This window comes from Cavia porcellus, unplaced genomic scaffold, assembly GCF_034190915.1.
Source record: "Cavia porcellus strain 051 isolate PalLab524CR breed Dunkin Hartley unplaced genomic scaffold, mCavPor4.1 scaffold_9, whole genome shotgun sequence".
NCBI lineage: Eukaryota > Metazoa > Chordata > Mammalia > Rodentia > Caviidae > Cavia > Cavia porcellus.
In genome coordinates, this window is record NW_026947492.1 from 19,487,398 (window position 1) to 19,505,096 (window position 17,699).

The 17,699-nt window shown below is 46.7% G+C and overlaps 1 protein-coding gene across 10 annotated transcripts in view; it reads right to left on the reverse strand.

The window, feature by feature from the left end:
• The window catches only part of Fez1 (fasciculation and elongation protein zeta 1), a 50,819-nt gene that overhangs the window by 5,902 nt on the left and 27,218 nt on the right, over positions 1–17,699 (reverse strand). For 9 of the 10 annotated variants that reach the window (XM_005004923.4, XM_005004925.3, XM_023566175.2 and 6 more), the window contains 6 exons: positions 8,281–8,367; positions 6,916–6,972; positions 6,321–6,489; positions 3,352–3,623; positions 2,018–2,098; positions 718–793 (listed from right to left, as the gene is read on the reverse strand). In XM_005004923.4, the coding sequence (XP_005004980.1) occupies positions 718–793; positions 2,018–2,098; positions 3,352–3,623; positions 6,321–6,489; positions 6,916–6,972; positions 8,281–8,367 (742 nt within the window). The remainder of the gene's footprint in view (positions 1–717; positions 794–2,017; positions 2,099–3,351; positions 3,624–6,320; positions 6,490–6,915; positions 6,973–8,280; positions 8,368–17,699) is intronic. The other variant, XM_005004924.4, reaches the window with a different exon arrangement.

Consider the following 17,699-nt stretch of genomic DNA (forward strand, 5'->3'; position numbering starts at 1 on the left):
CCAGCCAGCATCGCCCTGCACGCCCGGTTGCCAGGGAAATGGAATTTCTCTCTGATCCACCGTGTCTCAGCCTGGGATTTTTCTCCTCCTCACAGAGCCAGGCTGACATTGATGACTGAACCACCCACCCCAGCCCTTTGGGAGTTGTACTGTTTGATGTATGTAAAGAGATTCTGCCTACAAAGGGCTCTTTATTACAGTCCTCTCCCATAGCTCCGAATGTTTATTAATATAGGACAATGGCGCCAAAGCAGGGGAGGGAGCCACTCACTTCCTGGCAGGCAAACTAGAGGCTCTTCTTTCCAGTCAGCCTCACTCCACCCAAGAAACCTTGCTTGTCATTAAAAACACAGCCAGACCTACAAGAGCAAGCTCCCCACCGCAGAAGGCACAAGGGTGGACCCAGCAACCCCAGTTCCAGAGACAACAGGTGTGGCAGAAAATACTAAGCCCTGAGAGCCACTGCGGAAACAAAACAACCATGTCCTGCCTCCCACCCCTACCCAAACCCCTGTCACCGGTTCTTCCCCCACCCCCACCCCAGCAGATTTCTTCCCTTGCAGAAAAGACAGCTCTGGGTATCTCTGCAGAGGGTTTTAATTTTACCCCATGCAGGGGGATGGGATAAGTAGTGCTGGACCTGTTTAGACCTCTTAAAGCTGCCCTGTTGAGGCACCTCACCCATGCAGGGACGAGGACAGAGAGCAGAGAACTCACTGTTCGTCAGCATCTGCAGGTCTTCCACAGAGGGAGGAGAGGATTTCTTCTCGTAAGGGATGACTGTGTTCAGGTACTGTAAGACACACAGGGTATACAGCCTGAGATGTCACCAGAACTGGTCTCACGGGGTTTAAGGTAGGGCGGAGGATCTGGATGGAGACCCTGCTTCCCTCTAAGACACGCACCACGTCAGACTGATGTTCTCAACAATCGTTCACTGTGCCATCATTATTTCAGAACTATTTCCCCCACCTTAGGGGCTGTCTCTTTAAAAATAAGGCTTTGCTCCTGCTTAGCCAAGAAAAGCTTCCCTCCATCCCAACTTCTACCTTCTTCCAACAGGAGAAACTTTTTGTGATCTAGGAATCCTGAGGGCCTTCGGTTTTCCTTCAGGCTGGGAGCAAAGAACATCCCCAGAGGGCTTGTTTTTGTTTTTGGGTCCTTTGCGGTGCAATTGGAGAAGGAATTATTTCTCCTTTGTCAAAAATGACAGAAGAAATGCCAACCCCGCCCAGGGCCTTGGATGTTGGATTTGCTCCCCCTGCTGGATGTGAGGTGCTTCTCCAACAAACCCAGCGTCTGGGTGTTCAGTGCCTGGCGAGAAAAATTCTAAAACAGCCTAAGACAGAGGCTTTAAAGTGTGCTCGTGACTCTGCCATTACAGCAAGGCCTCATCGCTCTGGGTCTCATTCTCACTGCTGTGAAAGGACAGAGCAGGTTCAATGTTCCTAAGGTCTCTGCCCATGCTGCAGCTGCAGAATTCTAACGCTCAGAATCCTGCTATAAACATGTTTGAAAGATACCCATGTTTCATGAGCAACCTGTCAAGCTGGTCTGTCCCTTCCTCTCTCCCCTTTTGGCTTCACCAGAAGCCAAACCAGTGAGGCACCCATCTGTGGAATTGATTCTCAAAAACTGTAAGCCAAATAAACCTTTTCTCTTTATAAAGATGGTTGCCTCCAGTATTTTGTTGTAGTAACACAAAGCTAACTAACAACAGGCAAGTCATTCCTAAATGGAGTCAATGAGGAGCTGCCACAGAGTGGGTCACAATCAGAGCCAGCCCAAAGAGATGGTTTTGATGGTAGCATTGTATCACCTGGTGATCCAATATGATGGAGGTGATTAAAGTCTAAAATGGAATCGGCTCTCAAACAGGTTCTCTTTTGATGCACTTTGTCCTTGAAACAACTTAATGCATAATTCTGCAAATAGGGTTGGATTTTACGTTTTGTGCAGATTTTCACTGAGTGGCCAGAACCCAGGTGAAGAACAGGAGTGGGGAGTCAGTTTGTACCTGCTTGTCGGTTCCTGAGGAGCCAAAGGTCTGGCGGATGCCACTCTGCAGGATGTTGGAGATGCCTTCCATGCTGAAACGCTGGCAAGAGAGATGCAAGAAGAGCCGATGCTTCCTGCCCCCTGGTCACCTCCCCAGGGACCCCTGTGTCCTCACCCCAGTGCCCAAGCCCATTGGCTACCACACTATCATAGTAACTAGAGTCAGCATTAGGACTTGGCTGACAAAGACAGGGCAGAGTTTAAGCTGAACTTGCAAGAATAAACAGTAGTAGTCTTGAGGAGTTTGTCTCAAAACTAGCTCAGCTGGTCCCTCATGCAAAGAGTTCTCTGTATTCTCCCAGTTCACCTCATTTCATTGTTTACTGCATAAAAAAAAAATCAGAGTTCGGTAAAACTTAGAGGAATAATAATGCAATGACTCAGACTCAGGGAAAATAAAATGTTTAGTTATCAGAGAGGGCAAGTTTAAAGCAACTGTCCTAGTCTGGGGAGCTTTGTTTCAAAATGCATGAGTCCAAGCCTAATTCAATTGGTCTGAGATGGAGCTGGGCAAAGGCATTTTGAAAATGTTCCTTAGATGATGCTAGGATGCTTTCCCCATTTAGAACCACTTGTTTGGAGAATAGTATCTATAGACTGTTATAATTTGTGTCTGGATGTCCCCCCAAAGCGGGGGTGGGCATTTTGAATCTAGAGTTTGCAATTGGTTGTCTAGTGCTAGAACTGGGGGGTGTGAGTGCTATACCCATCAGAGCCAGGTAGCCTGCATATACTATAAGGGAGGAAAAAAGGCTTGCTCCCCATTTTTTTGTTCTTGTTTGTTTTGCTGTCTGCCTTGCCACCCTGCTTTGCAGCCAGCTGATTCTGAACTGAGACTTCCACAAACTGTGAGCTCAATAAACCTTTTCTCCCTTAATTTTGGGTGTCAAGTATTTTGTCTCAGCAATGAGGAAAAAGTAACTAAGACACAGACCAATAAGGCACCTGGTCACTTCCAACCCGAGTACTCTATCACCACCGACACACACCTTAACCAGACCAGGTTGGAGCACACCCAGGCCAGGGGCAGAGACCCTGACTGGAGCCCTGGTGCCCAGTGTCTTTGCCCCATGGTGTAGCCTAAGAACTCAGGCCATACTTTAATGTTTATATCCTGTGTCTACCAGTTAGACAGGGACCCTGTGGGCAACTCCTCTGACCACATCTATCATGGGGTCCCTTATAATTTCTCCATAAATGCTTATGTATCCACCACAGGCCAGGTACCAGGACTTGTGTGGCTAGGATTCAAGGCTGAGTGCACCTGGTTCTCCAGCTGCAGCGCTCACGTACCTTGAGAGGCATCTGGTTTCCCTTCTCTATCCGGTTACTCTGCAGGCTCAGCCCTTTCTCTCTCCGCCTCTTCTTCATCAGCTCCCGCTGCTCCTTCTGCTTGTTCTGAACCTCAATAAGCACCGTGATGAAGGAGTTCTTCACTTCCTTCTCAAACTCTAGCTCATCCCGACGGGCCAGCTGGTGCACCAGCTCCTCCGAGAAGTCCCGGATGGCACCTTCCACCTGGTCCAGGAGCTCGGTCAGTTCAGACCCTGACATGTGCCGCAGCCCTGCAGGGGAAGACCACCTGCACTGACACCCACAGCCAGGCCTGAGCCCTCTGAGGATGGGACCCTCTCTGATTCCTTAGCGGTCCCCAAAAGACCTTCAAATTTGGGGGTCAGGCCAGTAAGAGAAAGGCCCTGAAATCATGTACAGAACAGAACACCCCAGTCTGAAAAAAGAAAAGAAAAAAGGACAAGAAACAGCCCCCCAAGGAAGACTGTAGATTCTGTGCACACAAATGTAGGTGGACAGATGCCTGGCTTTTTGATCCTTTGCTCTGTTTGCCTGTGTCTGTAATATTCTTCACATAGGACTGGGTCAGGAATGGGAGGGGCACAAGAGACAGACTTTGGCATCTGAGCAGAAGAGCAATAAAAAGTTGATATTGATATTTATTCCCAAGAACTGATCACGGTATAGTCCACAGGAACATAAGCAGGAGGTTGGAAGATGCATGTCCTGGGCTGCAATGAACACATCTGGAACTGAGGGAGTCCTGTGGGAGACTGGGAATGTGCAGGGAAAACCGAGGCCCAGCCACCACCTCCAGACACAAGTGGGAAAGACGAACCCAGAACACAGACAGATTTCCTTTCACTTCCTGCCCTCGAAGCAGCTTCGTTTAAGATAGATTTAGGTGGCTGATAACTGTGAGTCAGCTATTTCAGAATAGCTCATACATGGGGTCTCAACTGTTCACAGCACAGGAAACTGGCGAACGGCTGAGGTGGCAGACACCCTGGTCACCCGATCACTGCACCGCAGACAGGTGCTGAGATGTCACTCTGTCCCCACAGACAATCACCGCACGTTCATTACGAATGGAACCAGACATAAAACAGATCTGGAAAGCTCCTGACCCAGGCATCTTCCCTTTCATCTAAGAATCCGCCTCCCTTTTCCCTTTCTTCCCGCTGCTCGGCTGGGTATTTGCTGACTTGGCCATTTCTCCTCCTCTATTTCGCCCTCTGGAGCTGGTCTCCGCCTTCCGCTTTTTGCCATTTCACGCTGCGTCTCAGCTGTTTTCCTGACTCCTTTGCGGAACACTTCTGTTTGGGGCCTTTGTGCGGCTGAGAATGGCCCATTGGGGCGGCTGTGAATGCAGCAGGGCAGCCAAACCCATTCATCACCCCCACGGCTCCCCCACCCCACTACCCAGGCAGCGGCTGCCACCCTGTCTCTGCTCCTCCAAGCTGCAGGACTGCACTTTCTGCACACACACACGCACACTGTGCTTCAGACCCACTCCTCGATGTTTGTCACTTGTCCCTGAGCAACCCACCTGCTGTCCCTGTGGTTTACAAACCAAACCCACCCCGCCCCCATGGGGACCTTCCACCAAGAACAGGGCCCTTCCTGCACCTTGGGCACTGTCACCCCTATAGACTGATGGGTTTCACTTTTGCCTTGTGTGTGTTAAATTTTTTCATGTGTGTTACACTTTTTCGTTTCACGCTTCATCCAGCCCTTTTTTTCCACCGTCATTAGCATTCACCTGTGACACAGGGATTAGGAGACTGGAGGCTGGAGTGAACTTAGCTGTAAGTGCTCGCTGCACCACTGAGACTCACCGGACGTTTGAGGGTTAGGCCCGTCTCCGATGAGACTCTGAGCCGTCCTCATGGGGAATAAGGAAAGAGGGCTGAGGGTACAGCTTAGGGCTACAGCATGTGCTCAGCGTGTGTGAGGTCTTGGGGCCAAGCCTCAGCGCTACACAAAACAATCAACGCGCGAAGAGATTATTCTTTTCTCTGACTTTCTTTTGCTTTCAAAATTTCTTTGTCCTTTTCGAAAGTATGTTCAATCTGTTACTGGCGATGTGAACCTCCTATCATCCCCACAATTCGGAAAGGCTTCCTCAGGGCCTGGGAGTCACTGCTTTGAAGGGCAATCAAGAAAGAGAAAGCTTAATCTCCCACTGCGCTGGAGGCAGAGAGGTCTAACACATCTTCTGACTCCACGCTGCAAAAGCCACTTAGCGTAATGGGCTCTGTCCACTTAGCAAAAGAGCAGAGCAAGACTGCTCTCTGTCTTTGCCATCCTTTAGTGGGCTGTGATGTGCACCCTACTCTGGTTTCATGCTTACTCAACAGTAAAAATGTTTTCTTCCTCTTCTGACTTTGTGGAGAGGTTTTTCTGGATAGTGAAGACATTTAGTATTAATTCTATTTCCCCAAAAGAGGCCTGGACAAGCATTTTGTCTATGAAACACCAGAGACCAGTCCTACCCGGGTGGTGTGAGGTCAGAGTGAGATTCTGCATAAAAAGCCACAAGCATGTCTGGCACCTGGAAAGCACTCAGCAACGCTAAGGTGGCATTACTGACTTTTGTACATTTTCATTGATTTTATGGATGCATCATGCATTGCGTTTTGACCTTGGTTTCAAGTTCTTCCATACCCTTCTTAGTCTCGCTCTTTGCATGCATTGTGCTTAACTTCCTTTTTATTTATAAAACAGATCACTTCATGGACTGGTGATACAGTGTAGCAGCACAGCCCTCCCTGGCTAGCACAAGGTCCTGAGTCTATTCCCAGTTCCGTAAATAACTCACACTCACTTCCCTCCTGATGTGGAGGAGGAGGGAAGGTGTCATCCAGCCTCTGCATGTGTAAGCCTCTGCTCTGGGGCTGAGCCTGGGCTCTGCCACATGTGTCACCGTGCAGGCACAACATTCTCAGACACCCTACCCCAGGCCTCACCTTCGTAGGACCAGTTGTTGTTGAAAGTCTGCGTCAAGGCTTGCATCTCCTGCAGCAGGACCGAGTCTGCCTGGGATGAGGTTTCTCCTCCATCCTCTTCCTCCAGAGCCTCCTCTTCATCCTCAGGATCTGGGGAGTTCTGCATCATCTCCTCAATCTCCTCGATTACCTGAGGAGGGAACACAACAGAACATGAACTCTGGAGGACCACTTGGGCTCGGATTCTGATCAGTTAAGGGTGTGTCTAATCTCTAGTCGATAGAATTCTTGAAGCAGTGTCATTTCTTAATAAATAATAATAATAATAATAGACCCAGGCAAAGGCTCACCCACACTCTGCCTTTAATAGAAAGCACTCTTTCATGCACAATTTCTTCCAAGAGCTCCATTTAGACGAATGCTTTATTGGAAATAAACTACTCTGTCAGAGACAAACCGGAGCTGCCTGGAAAGGAACACTGACTTCAATTTGCTGAGTGCTTTATTTCTAAGTAGGAAAATATTTTATCCGCCCAACTTTAACACAAAACCCAGTTCATTAACTGTCACAATACGTGTGACTGGGGAGAAAAAGAGTGTTCCCAGAACAACTCACAGTGGGGAGCAGAGCAGCCATTTCTGCAGAATTCACCTGGCCGGGAAACGAAGCTACCTAGCAACAAGTGAAAACAAAGCTATAAGAGGAGAGCCAGGGTCTCTAGAGCAGAAAATAGGTAAGAACCTCAGCTCTGATCTCCACGATTAAAGGGAAACTGCTTCTAGAAGTGAAGGCAAAGACTCAATACCTGGCGAAAGGACCATGCTGAGCTACTACTGCGTGCACTGACTGCAGGCGCATGAAGAAATCAGTCAGCGAGCTCCTTCTGAAGCTGACTCTATAGGTGACTTTGGTGGTATACAACTGAATATTCCAGACCTTTGAGAGGCTCCATCTCCAAGGCCACAGGGCTATGTACGGTCTTGGAAGGTGGTTTCCTCCTGGCAGGCTCAGAGTCCCCTCCTCTAGAGTAACTCCTATTTTTGACTCACAAACCTCTTCAACTCTACTTAGGAACATAATGGACACCTAGATGCTGAGGACTGAAAGTTAATTTATTGGATGTGACTTCAGGACACAAACTTCCTCAGGGTTTGATGGCTGAAATTTGAGGGGGAGGGGGGGCGTGGCATTGGTACTGAATGGCCCTCACGAAGGCCCAGATCCTCCTCAGGAGCCAGGAGGATAACCATCAGCTCCTGTTCCTTTCTATCTTCTGTTCTTTATCTGCTTCAAATTCCACCTTTTTAAAAAATTAAAGAAAATTTTAAAAAGAAAACAAATCCTATCCTTTGACCACAAATATGAAGAGACACCTCTTCCAATAGCCCTGCTGGGCACTGACGGCTCCCCATAGAATGTTTCCAGAAAGATTTTTTTTTTAACTTATATTGTTCCTAGCTCACAATAAACACTCATAGATATCCGTTGACTAAAATGTTGAGTAAGAACTCCAAATTCAACACTGACCTCCCCAATAAATTACTGCAGCTAAAATACAATTAATCAAACGTGACACCTTCTGTGTCTTCTCGCAAAGACAGACCAAGGCTCCTTTTGGGAAGTCCAAACCTTTCAGAACTCTGTGAAACGTGAGACAGTACTCATCACACGGAAGCCTCCTTGTTACTTTGCTTCTTTGGAAGAACAGATATTTGAGAAACTCACTTAAATGTCCTGACTCTGAACGCTAAACACGGAATTGCAGTAGGAGGCTCAGCAGGCCCGCCTCCTGCAGTGATCACAACCTACACCCATCAGCCAAGTGTCAGGAAGTCTGCCTGTGTTCTCCACAGGTGGCACAGAGCCACCCGGACTTGTGGACAGCCACTCTTTGTTTTAAGTGGCTGTGACAAGTATACTCTCCTACACTTTTACTCTATCAGAACAAAAGCCCTCGAGGACCTGCAGAGGGCCACCCACCTGGTCTGCGGTGAGGAGAGGCTCCTCGTTGATCCCGGAATCATTCTCGCTCTTCTCGTTGAACTCTTCCTCTTCTTTCTCATGGATCTGGGGGAGGAAGGCAGACGGGACGCCGATTTACCGGCAAAGGGCTAGGGTTCTCTGCAGCTGGGTGATGCTGACTGAGAGGTCACTGCAGCCACCCCCAGTCTCAGAGGGAAGCTGCGGGAGTCCAGAGCTGCGGGCCCCCACCAAAGGTGCCCGGTCACACAGCAGTTTGTGACAGAAGAAAACAATGGGGCCAGAGCAGGCAGCACCACTTTGACTCTAAGGGATCAGTCCTGTTCTTTAACCGCTGGACAGGTCATCCTTGGGATGAGCCACCCTGCAGCACAGACACACTTACTTCACTTGCTAAGGAGTGTCAGCCTGGGGTGTGGCTCAGAATTCGTCGTATTGGGCATGTTAAGGGTAGTTGTTCCAAGCCAAATAAGCCATGGCTTTTAGAATGCAGTGCTGGGCCAGGGATATAGTTCAGCGGCTACAAGCGCCTGCCTAGCAAGATGAGGTCATGAGTTCAATCCCCAGCGCCATTAAAAAAAATAGAACTGTGATACAGTGCCACAATGCTGACAGCTGATGCAAATGTAATAAACATAACAGGGTATACCACTGAATAACCTGACCATGTGAACCAAAGGATAAGCAAAGCAAGAAAAACACAGAAAGGAGAAATTTGTTTGGCCCATTTACTCTGTGTCTCCAAAATCCCATAATCCTAAGTAACATTCTTGAGATTCACAACATTGAGATTCTAGATGTTGGAGTCCAACAGAACCGTTGTAGCACATCTGGTTTTACTGACCATATCTCAGAGTGTAGCGAAATGGCATACACGTTCAAATTCCATACAAACTAATGAGCTTGCCATAAGGAGCTCCACTTTCAGAAATCTGATTGGAAAGTCAAAGGGACTGACACGTGGGGTTTCCAGGAGATCCCTCTGCGGCAGTGCCTTCATCCAGTCTTCCTTTCTCCCGGAGAGCTGGCTGAGGATTGGTTTTCCCTTAATTCATCCTATTCTAACAGCAAACAACCGATTCAAATCCCAGCAGTCAGGCCGAGGTCATCTGTCCTCAGGAACTTTCCCCTCTGCTTCGAGCCCCTTAACAAGGCACATCACCTGCTATCTCTATCTGCTTAAATCCAGGACTAGGTAATTTTTTAAAAATTGAACAGATCGATTTGAAATGCCGGATGTGCTGCGACATTTGTCACCCCCTTGATCGCCAGGAGTGATTCACCTGACCTGGCTCGCAAGGTGGGTGCTCCCTTCCGCCCTCCATGTTCCATGTGTGTTCCTGCTGAAGCTTCGCGCTCAGTGGAGGAAGACAACCACCCCAATAGACAAGCACCAGTCCTCCGTCGGGTACAGGGACAGCCCGGATCCCCTGCTAGGACCTCCAAGCAAGCTCTCCAGATTTTAAGTGCCATCTGCTCTCCACCTGGAGCAGGGCAGGACGGGAGGGGATGGAGTCATCCGAGGGGCTGGTGTGCCAGATGGTGACATCTCATTCTGCCATCAGCCCCATATGCCGACGTGTCTGCCAAGTCTACCTCCTGAGGTAGCCGCTTGGTTTCCACGGCTCCCCACGAGCAAAAACAAAACTCTCGGGGTATCACTTTGTTCACAGCTACATTCATACGGCAGCCCTTGCTGCAGGACAGTCCTGGGGGAGACGTCAGGCTTTTCCAGAAAGATGGAAGTTTCTGCTTTCCGGTTTCTGTTTGAATTACTTTTATAAACCTCTGGCAGCCACTGTTAGTCTATGACCAGAATTTGGGGGTGAGGGTGTGGCGCTGTGGCAGATCAGTCAGACTGTCCCCTTGACTGGCTTTGGGATCCACCAGGGGCCTGGTGGGGCACACTCCCAGGGGTGTCCGTATGGCTGAGGATGTGTGGCCTTTGGTCACTCTTCTCTGGCATCACTCCCTGCTCTGCCTTCCAGGATCTTCACTCCACCACGCCCTCCCACCATGATGCCCCTGCCTTTCCGTCGGATGTTCAGGGGATAGATTCCTTGTTTTGGTTTGTTTTTGAGAAAGTCTCACCATGTAGTTCAGTATATAGATGGCCTCAGACCTATGTAGATCTTTTGCCTCAGCTTCCCAAGAACTGGGATTATATAGGCATCCACCACCAATTTAGCTCTAAATTCCCTTAATTATGAGCCAAATTAAACTCTGCTCCTTTAAATTTTGGGTGCTGGGAATTGTGTTCAGCAACAGAAAGTTGACTAATACTAGTATTAGGCGAGAAAACTGCAATATTTACATTTTCTAAAATGCATACAAAATCCAGCGTGGTGGCACACACCTTTAATCTCAGCACTTGAGAGGCTGCGGCAGGAGGATCGCTCTGAGTACGAGGCAAGCCTGAACTGCACAGAGAGGACTTGTCTAAAACAAAAACAAAAACCCCCTAAAATGCATCCAATCTCAGTGAGTTTCACTGTCTGTTAATACTGCGCCTTCCCATCCTTCCTTCCCAAGGTTCTCCCTGGGTGCCAGGCAGGAAGGGAGCTTTAAAGCAGGCGTTTCTGTGCCAATGGTAATGAACCGGGCTGCGGCGTGGAAGAGGAGCACTTTCTCCCATCTCGCTCTCAGGCCACAAAGCCTCCAGATCTGTAGTGTGCAAACTGTGTAAACAGATCTGAAAGTCAACTAGAAGCTCATGAAAGCAATGTGAGCGCCCACTCTCCTGACAGCTACACCCACTCCTCATTTTCCCGGATCTCAGAAATCTCCCACCCAAATGCACAGTGAAAGGAGAACACAAAGCATTCTGGGAAAGCCCGGCCCCTTCCCTCTTCCATCCGAGGGGCGGGTTCATCCTGTCCCGGTTCCGGTTCCCTCACATCCACCTGGTCCCTGGCTTTTGCTCCTCCTCCTGTTTTTGATTCTGCCTCTCCCATTCTTCTTCATCCTCCCTGGGCCTGGTTCCTCGGAGTCCCCTCAATCCTGCCAGACCGTTATGCCCCACGTCTCCATCTCTGCTCCATGAGCCTGTCACCTTTCCACAAGCTGGTGACAGATTCCCCAGCAGCGTCTTTTGCAGAATGGGAGCTGGAGAACAAGGAGCAGACTAAGAGAGAGGACCGGAAACCGACGGTACTTCTGTGCACGGACTCTCTTTTCCCTGGGATATGACAGACATAAGTTGGCACAGGAGCTCCCTCGGCCACCGTGCAACCATGGGGGAGCCATGTGCCAAAACAGTCCCCTGGCCGGGTCGCTCAGAGGTGCATTTCTCCATGGATTCAACTTGCTGGCTGACTCACTCTTATCTCTTGACATGAACTAGCTCTTTACCGGAAATGCTTCCTTCCCTGGATCCACACAGGCTTCTTCCATACCAAGTGGCAGGCTGCTGCTCCTCCTGCCCGAGGGGAGGGTACCAAAAGCTGTCCCTGGGCAGCAAAAGCCTGATGATGAGTGCGGTGCCTGCGGTTCAAGTTGCGGGTAGAGCTCTGCTGAGTCCTTGCATCCAACACTGACCCTCACTAGTGCCTCTGTTCAAGCATCCCTTGATGACTCCATTCACAGAAAGGCAGTTTCTGCCCTTGGCCTAATAGTTCCCTGCCTTTCCCACCAATGATTCACTTGGCTGGTTGCCTCCCTGACTAAGAAAAGAAAGGCATCTTTTTTTAACCTCCAGATGACACGTAGAAGAGAAGTCTATTGCGATGTACTCAGCTAAAGGAAAGGGCCACAGTGTCCCTTCACGCTTGTGAACAACCAGGAAACATCTGTGTGGGTGAAGTTGAGCTCTGTGTTCCCACAGTGCAGTCCTCCGCTGCACACAGCAAACACACTGAAAGAGCCAATGAGCAAACAACTAAATCCAGTCTACGGCCGCCATAGATTCATCCCACCATCCCACATAACTCAGCTTCCCCATCACCTAAAAACTAGGAGGAGGCAATGTAACATCCTGTCCTGGACTTCCGTTCCCTCTTGTCCTAGACTTCTGTTCCCTCTTGTCCTGGACAACAGCTATCCATCACGAAATCAAAGTTACAGGACTCAAAAGACATTCTCTCGTAAAGCTCAGGTGGGAACAGAACAGCTTGATTTAGTGGAAAAACCCAAAGTGGGTGGTGGCTAGCTAGGGGTGGTGGTGCCAGCTTGTAATTCCAACCCTCTAGGAGGCTGAAACAGGAAGACTGCAGACGCAAGCCCAACCTGGGAATCGCAGCAAGATGCTCTCTTAACATAAGAAGTGGGCTTGGGGATACAGTTCAGTGGCACAGCGCCTGCCTGGCCAGCGCAAGGTCCTGAGTTTGATTCTGAATATCAATCAATCAATAAATAAATAAATAAAGCACCGGGGACATGGCTCAGTGTGGGTTTAATCCTCAGTACCAGAAAAAAAAAGTGGACTAATTTTTAAATAATACAAACAAACAAACATACATACACATGTAGCTCAAGCATAATATTATTCTGATTTAAAAATACAAATCAAGTCACTTATTATTCACCAGCTCCCATGGAAGGCCAAGCTTTTTTGCCGAGCACCTGACTGGAATTTACAAGGGGTTTCCATGTCCTCAGCAGGAGCCCCGCAGCAGACCCAGGGGATATCCCGCCTCCCTCCTCTCCCAGACCCTACGAAAGTGAGAACAAGGAATCAAAAGACAGTGCCCCATCCCAGGCTGGCGAGATCGTGCAGCAAGGTCCTAAATTCAATCTCTGGTACAAAATAAGTGTCTGAAGAGACAGCAGCCAGAGAAGCCACAGGGCAGCTGCAGAAAATGCTCAGCCTCCCAGGGCCTCACTTTTCAACACAAAGGATCCCCAAGGATCACCAGACTTGTGGGGAAAATCCCCACTCTGAATGGTGCACTCTGAAATACACAGAAACGGGAACAAAAGCAACACCGAGTACTCACGGCTTTGATGGTAATGGTACACAGTGTATGACTATTCCTATCCTCTCATGATTTTGTTAGGAAATTTCATTTTATTTTCTCATGGAGCAGAAGATGCTTTTGCTATGAAACTAGCAACGGCCTTCAGGGGGACAACAGAAAGTGCTGCACCCTTGAAACACAACCCATTTATAAGATTTCATCAAGCGCTCGGTGGGTGCTCATGAACCCAGCACTTCAAGGTACTGAGCCAGGAGGGTCACAAGCTCAAGCCCAACCCAGGCAAGTTAAAGGGACCTGGTCTCAAAATAAGAAGGCCCCACCGAGGGGACTGCAGCTCAGTGCCCAGGCCTTAGGTTCAATGCCAAGTACTGCAAAAAGCTGTGAGGAGGATGATCAAAAACCACAAGGTCTTAGAAATTAAAAGTGCAATAATAAAGTTCAGTTTTTTAAGTAAAGTTGAAAGTTGAGGGCTGGGGATTTAGCTCAGCGGCATAAGCACCTGCCTTACAAGCAGGCGGTCGTGAGTTCGATCCCTGGTACCGATAAAAAAGAAAGAAAGAAAGTTGAGAAACTCTCCTGGAGACTAAATTAAGTAGATTAAAAACGGGGTGGGAAGGAGTTTCGGGTTAATTTGCAAAGTTCAATACCTGAATAAAAGAACTACAGAGATCAAGAACGGAAGGGACAGGAGGCCCGCAAGGCATTTCAGAGCTCCTGGCTGGGACTGTCCCTCCGGGTACCCACTCTACTGGCCAGAGTCTCTCAGCACCAGATATGAGGTCAGGATCCTTGAAAGAGGGACAAACCATGAAATAAATGAAAACTGAAAGGCTCTGTTATCCGAGGCCTTATACTACAAGAAGTCCTGAGCGAACTTAGGTCCTGGCAGCGCACAGTTACTGTCCAGTACTCTGGTAATTGCAGGAAGGAGGCAAGTTCAAGCCCAGCCAAGGCTCTGTGGACGCTTAGGGAGACCCTCGTCTTGAAAATAGGAAATGGGAAAAGGGCTGGGGAGGTAGCTCAGTGTGAAGACCCAAGCTTCAATTCCCACAGCCCTCAGTACCAAACTGAAAAAAAAAAAACGATGAAAAAAGAAACCCTATAAAAGTTGTTCAGAGATGAAAAGGAGTGATTAAAAATCAGACCTGCAGAAATGACAAGAACACTGGAAATATTATTATTTTTCTTCTATTAATGTCTGGGACAAAAATTATTTTGCACTGTGGAGTATAAAATGTAACTTGAATTAAAATATATGACCACAATAGCACAAAGGGTAGAGGGAACAGATTTATACTGGTGAGAATTTTACATTTTACGTAAAGAGACACAGTCGTGGGGGCTGGGGATTTAGCTCAGCAGCATAAGTGCCTGCCTTGCAAGCAGGCAGTCATGAGTTTGATCCTCGGTACTGATAAAAAGGAAAAAGACAAAAAAAAAAAAAAAAAAAAGAGGCACAGTCATTATCCCAAATAGACCAAATGAATAACTAAGTAATGTATACTGCAATCCCTAGAGAAACCACTTTTGAAAGTATAAAAAGAAACCAGGTATTTAGCGCAATGGTGTAAGTGCCTGCCTGGCAAGCACAAGGTCATGAGTTCGATCCCTACTACAAAAAAAAAAGCATAAAAAAGAAACCCAGGCATGGTGGTGCATACCTGTAATCCCAGCACTCAGGAAGCTGAGGCAGGAGGATCATAGTGAGTTCGAGACCAGCCTGGGCTACAAAGTGAGCTCAAGGCCAGCCTGAACTGCATAGTGATACCTTATCTCAAAAAGACAAAAGATTAAAAAAAAATTTTTTTTAAAGTACAAAAATGATAGCAATCAAAAGACAAAAAATGGAAATAGTATTTTATTTACCAACATATATATATATATATATATGTGTGTGTGTGTGTGTGTTTTGTCACATATACATATATATTTTGTCTTATATATCTGACAAACGGTAGGCATAAGAAAGCTAGAGTAGCTAAATTTATATTGGAAAAAGATTTTAAACTGGGCATGGTGGTACACACCTCTAATATCAGCACTCAAGACACAGGCAGGAGGATTGCCATTAGTCCAACAGTAATCTGGGCTACATAGTGCGTTCAAGGCCAGCCTGAACTACACAGCAAGATCCTAACACAAGAAAACAAAACAAAAGAATTAAGCAAGAAATAATATCCATCTGACAAAAGCCTCTACAAAAAAAAAACAATTTTTAGTCCCTTGACCTTGGAACAAAAGCAAATTATAGGGCAATCCTTAGTAAATCCTTAGTAAACCAAATTCCATGTTATATAAAAAAAACATTGAAAGGGAAAAACTGTACAAAAGAAATTGTTCTTTATAAAACTTTGTTCTTTTTTAAACTGCCTAGTTCCGTAACCATGTCATGGCTCTGTAATTACTTTCCTGTAAAAAGAGTGTATCTGAAGATGCAGGCTGTCCGACTGGAACAAGCTCCATGATTATTAATCTAGTCTCGTAACTGATGATCATTACCCTAGCCCTGTAACCAATATCTCACCATGCTCGCTAGTCAGAAGGACTGCCAGGCTGTTCTGTGCCCCCTTCGTAACCCCTGCCCATATACACCAGATAAAAGCCCCAGACCATCAGAGATCAGGGCCTGATACTCTGGGAATCAATCAGTGCCTCCCAATCTGTCTCCAAATCCTGCGTGTCATTTTGGTGTTTCTGTTTGCCATAGCATCATAACTGAGGTTTACCTTAGAAATGCTGATTTAATATCTGAAAATCAATTAATGTAAATTGTTCCTATATAAATGATCCACAGATTCAACATAGTCACAGTTCAAGTTTTTTGTAGATTTTCATTATATAGAAATAGAAAGGACCTAATGTAGTCAAAACAACTTGGGGAAAAAACAAAATAATAAAATTAGAGGATGTATCTGCATTAAGACTCATTATAAAGCTACAATAATCAACACAATGTTGTATCAGCATAAAGATAGACATATACATACACCTATGTGATATATACAAACAAAATTCACAGGCTGGGCATGGTGGTACATGCCTGTAGTCCCAGCACTAGGAAGGCTGAGGCAGGAGGATTGCTGAGAGTTTAAAGCCAGAATAGTAAATTCAAGTCCAGCCTGGACTATGTAGCAAGATCCTATCTAAAAAAAATAAATTTCAGATACAGATCCACACATATAGGGTCAATTGATTTTCGACAAAGGTACCAAATAATTTAATGGGGGAAGGGATAATATTTTAATGAATGGTACTGAAACTATTAGTCACATGGGAAAAAAAATAAAACTTGACCCTTACCTCCCATTATATAGAAATGAATTTGAAGGGGCTGGGGATTTAGTTCAGCGTCCTAAGTGTCTGCCTTGCAAGCGCGTGTTGTGAGTTCGACCCCTGGTACCGGTAAAAAATTTTTAAAAATTAAAAAAAAAAAAAGAATTTGAACTGTATCATAGACATAAATATAAGAGCTAAAATGATATAATGTCTAGAAGAAGACTTAAGAAAATCTTAGTGACCTCAGGTACAACGAAGATTTTGCCCAGTATGGTACCACATGCCTGTGATCTCAGCACTTGGGAGGCTGAGGCAGGAGGATTGCTACAAGTTCAAGATCAGAATGGACTATATAGTGAGTTCAAGGCCAGCCTGAACTACACAGTGAGGCTCTGCCTCAAACAAACAAAAGAAAAACAGCAAAACGAAAAGATTTCTGAAATTCAATATAAGAAGTATAAACTATAAAAAACAAAATATCAATAAATTGGAACATCAGAACATGTGCTTGGTATTTGTGTGAGGCCCTGGGTTCAATCTCCAGGAGCACCAAAAAAGAGAGAGAGAAACAATGTTAGGAAATTAAAAGACCAGAAGAAAATATTTGTAACACAAATCTGCAAAGGACTTATAGTTAGACTGTATAGAGAACTCCTACAACTCAATAATAAGTTCACAAAATTCTACTAAGGAAGTGGACAAGCCATCTGAACAGGTTCTTCCTTAAATATACAGATCATAAGGTGCCTGCCCGAATGCCCACACATGGGAGGCTAAGGCAGGAGGACTGCTGCAATGCTGGTACTACATAGTGAGTTCAAGGCCAGCCTGAACTACATAGCAGGACTCTGTCGCAAAAAAAAAAAAATCAAAGAGAGAGAGAGAGATTGTAAATAATCACTGAAAAGCTGCTGCACACCCTATGTCACTAGTGAAATGCACAAAACCAAAATAAGACGTAACTATACATCCACTACAATGCCTAAATTAACGTTTAAAAACTGTCCATAACACCTGTTGGTGAGAACGTGTAACAATTTGAGCTCTCCAACTGGAAAACAAACAGATCCTTCAAAAGTTACACATAGCCGTATGATGGTGCATGCCTGTAATCCAGTACTTGGGAGGCTGAGGCAAGAGGATCACTGCAAGTTTGAGGCCAACCTAGGCTACAAAGTGAGTTCAAGGCCAGCTTGAACTGCATAGTGAAATCCTGTCCCCAAAAGA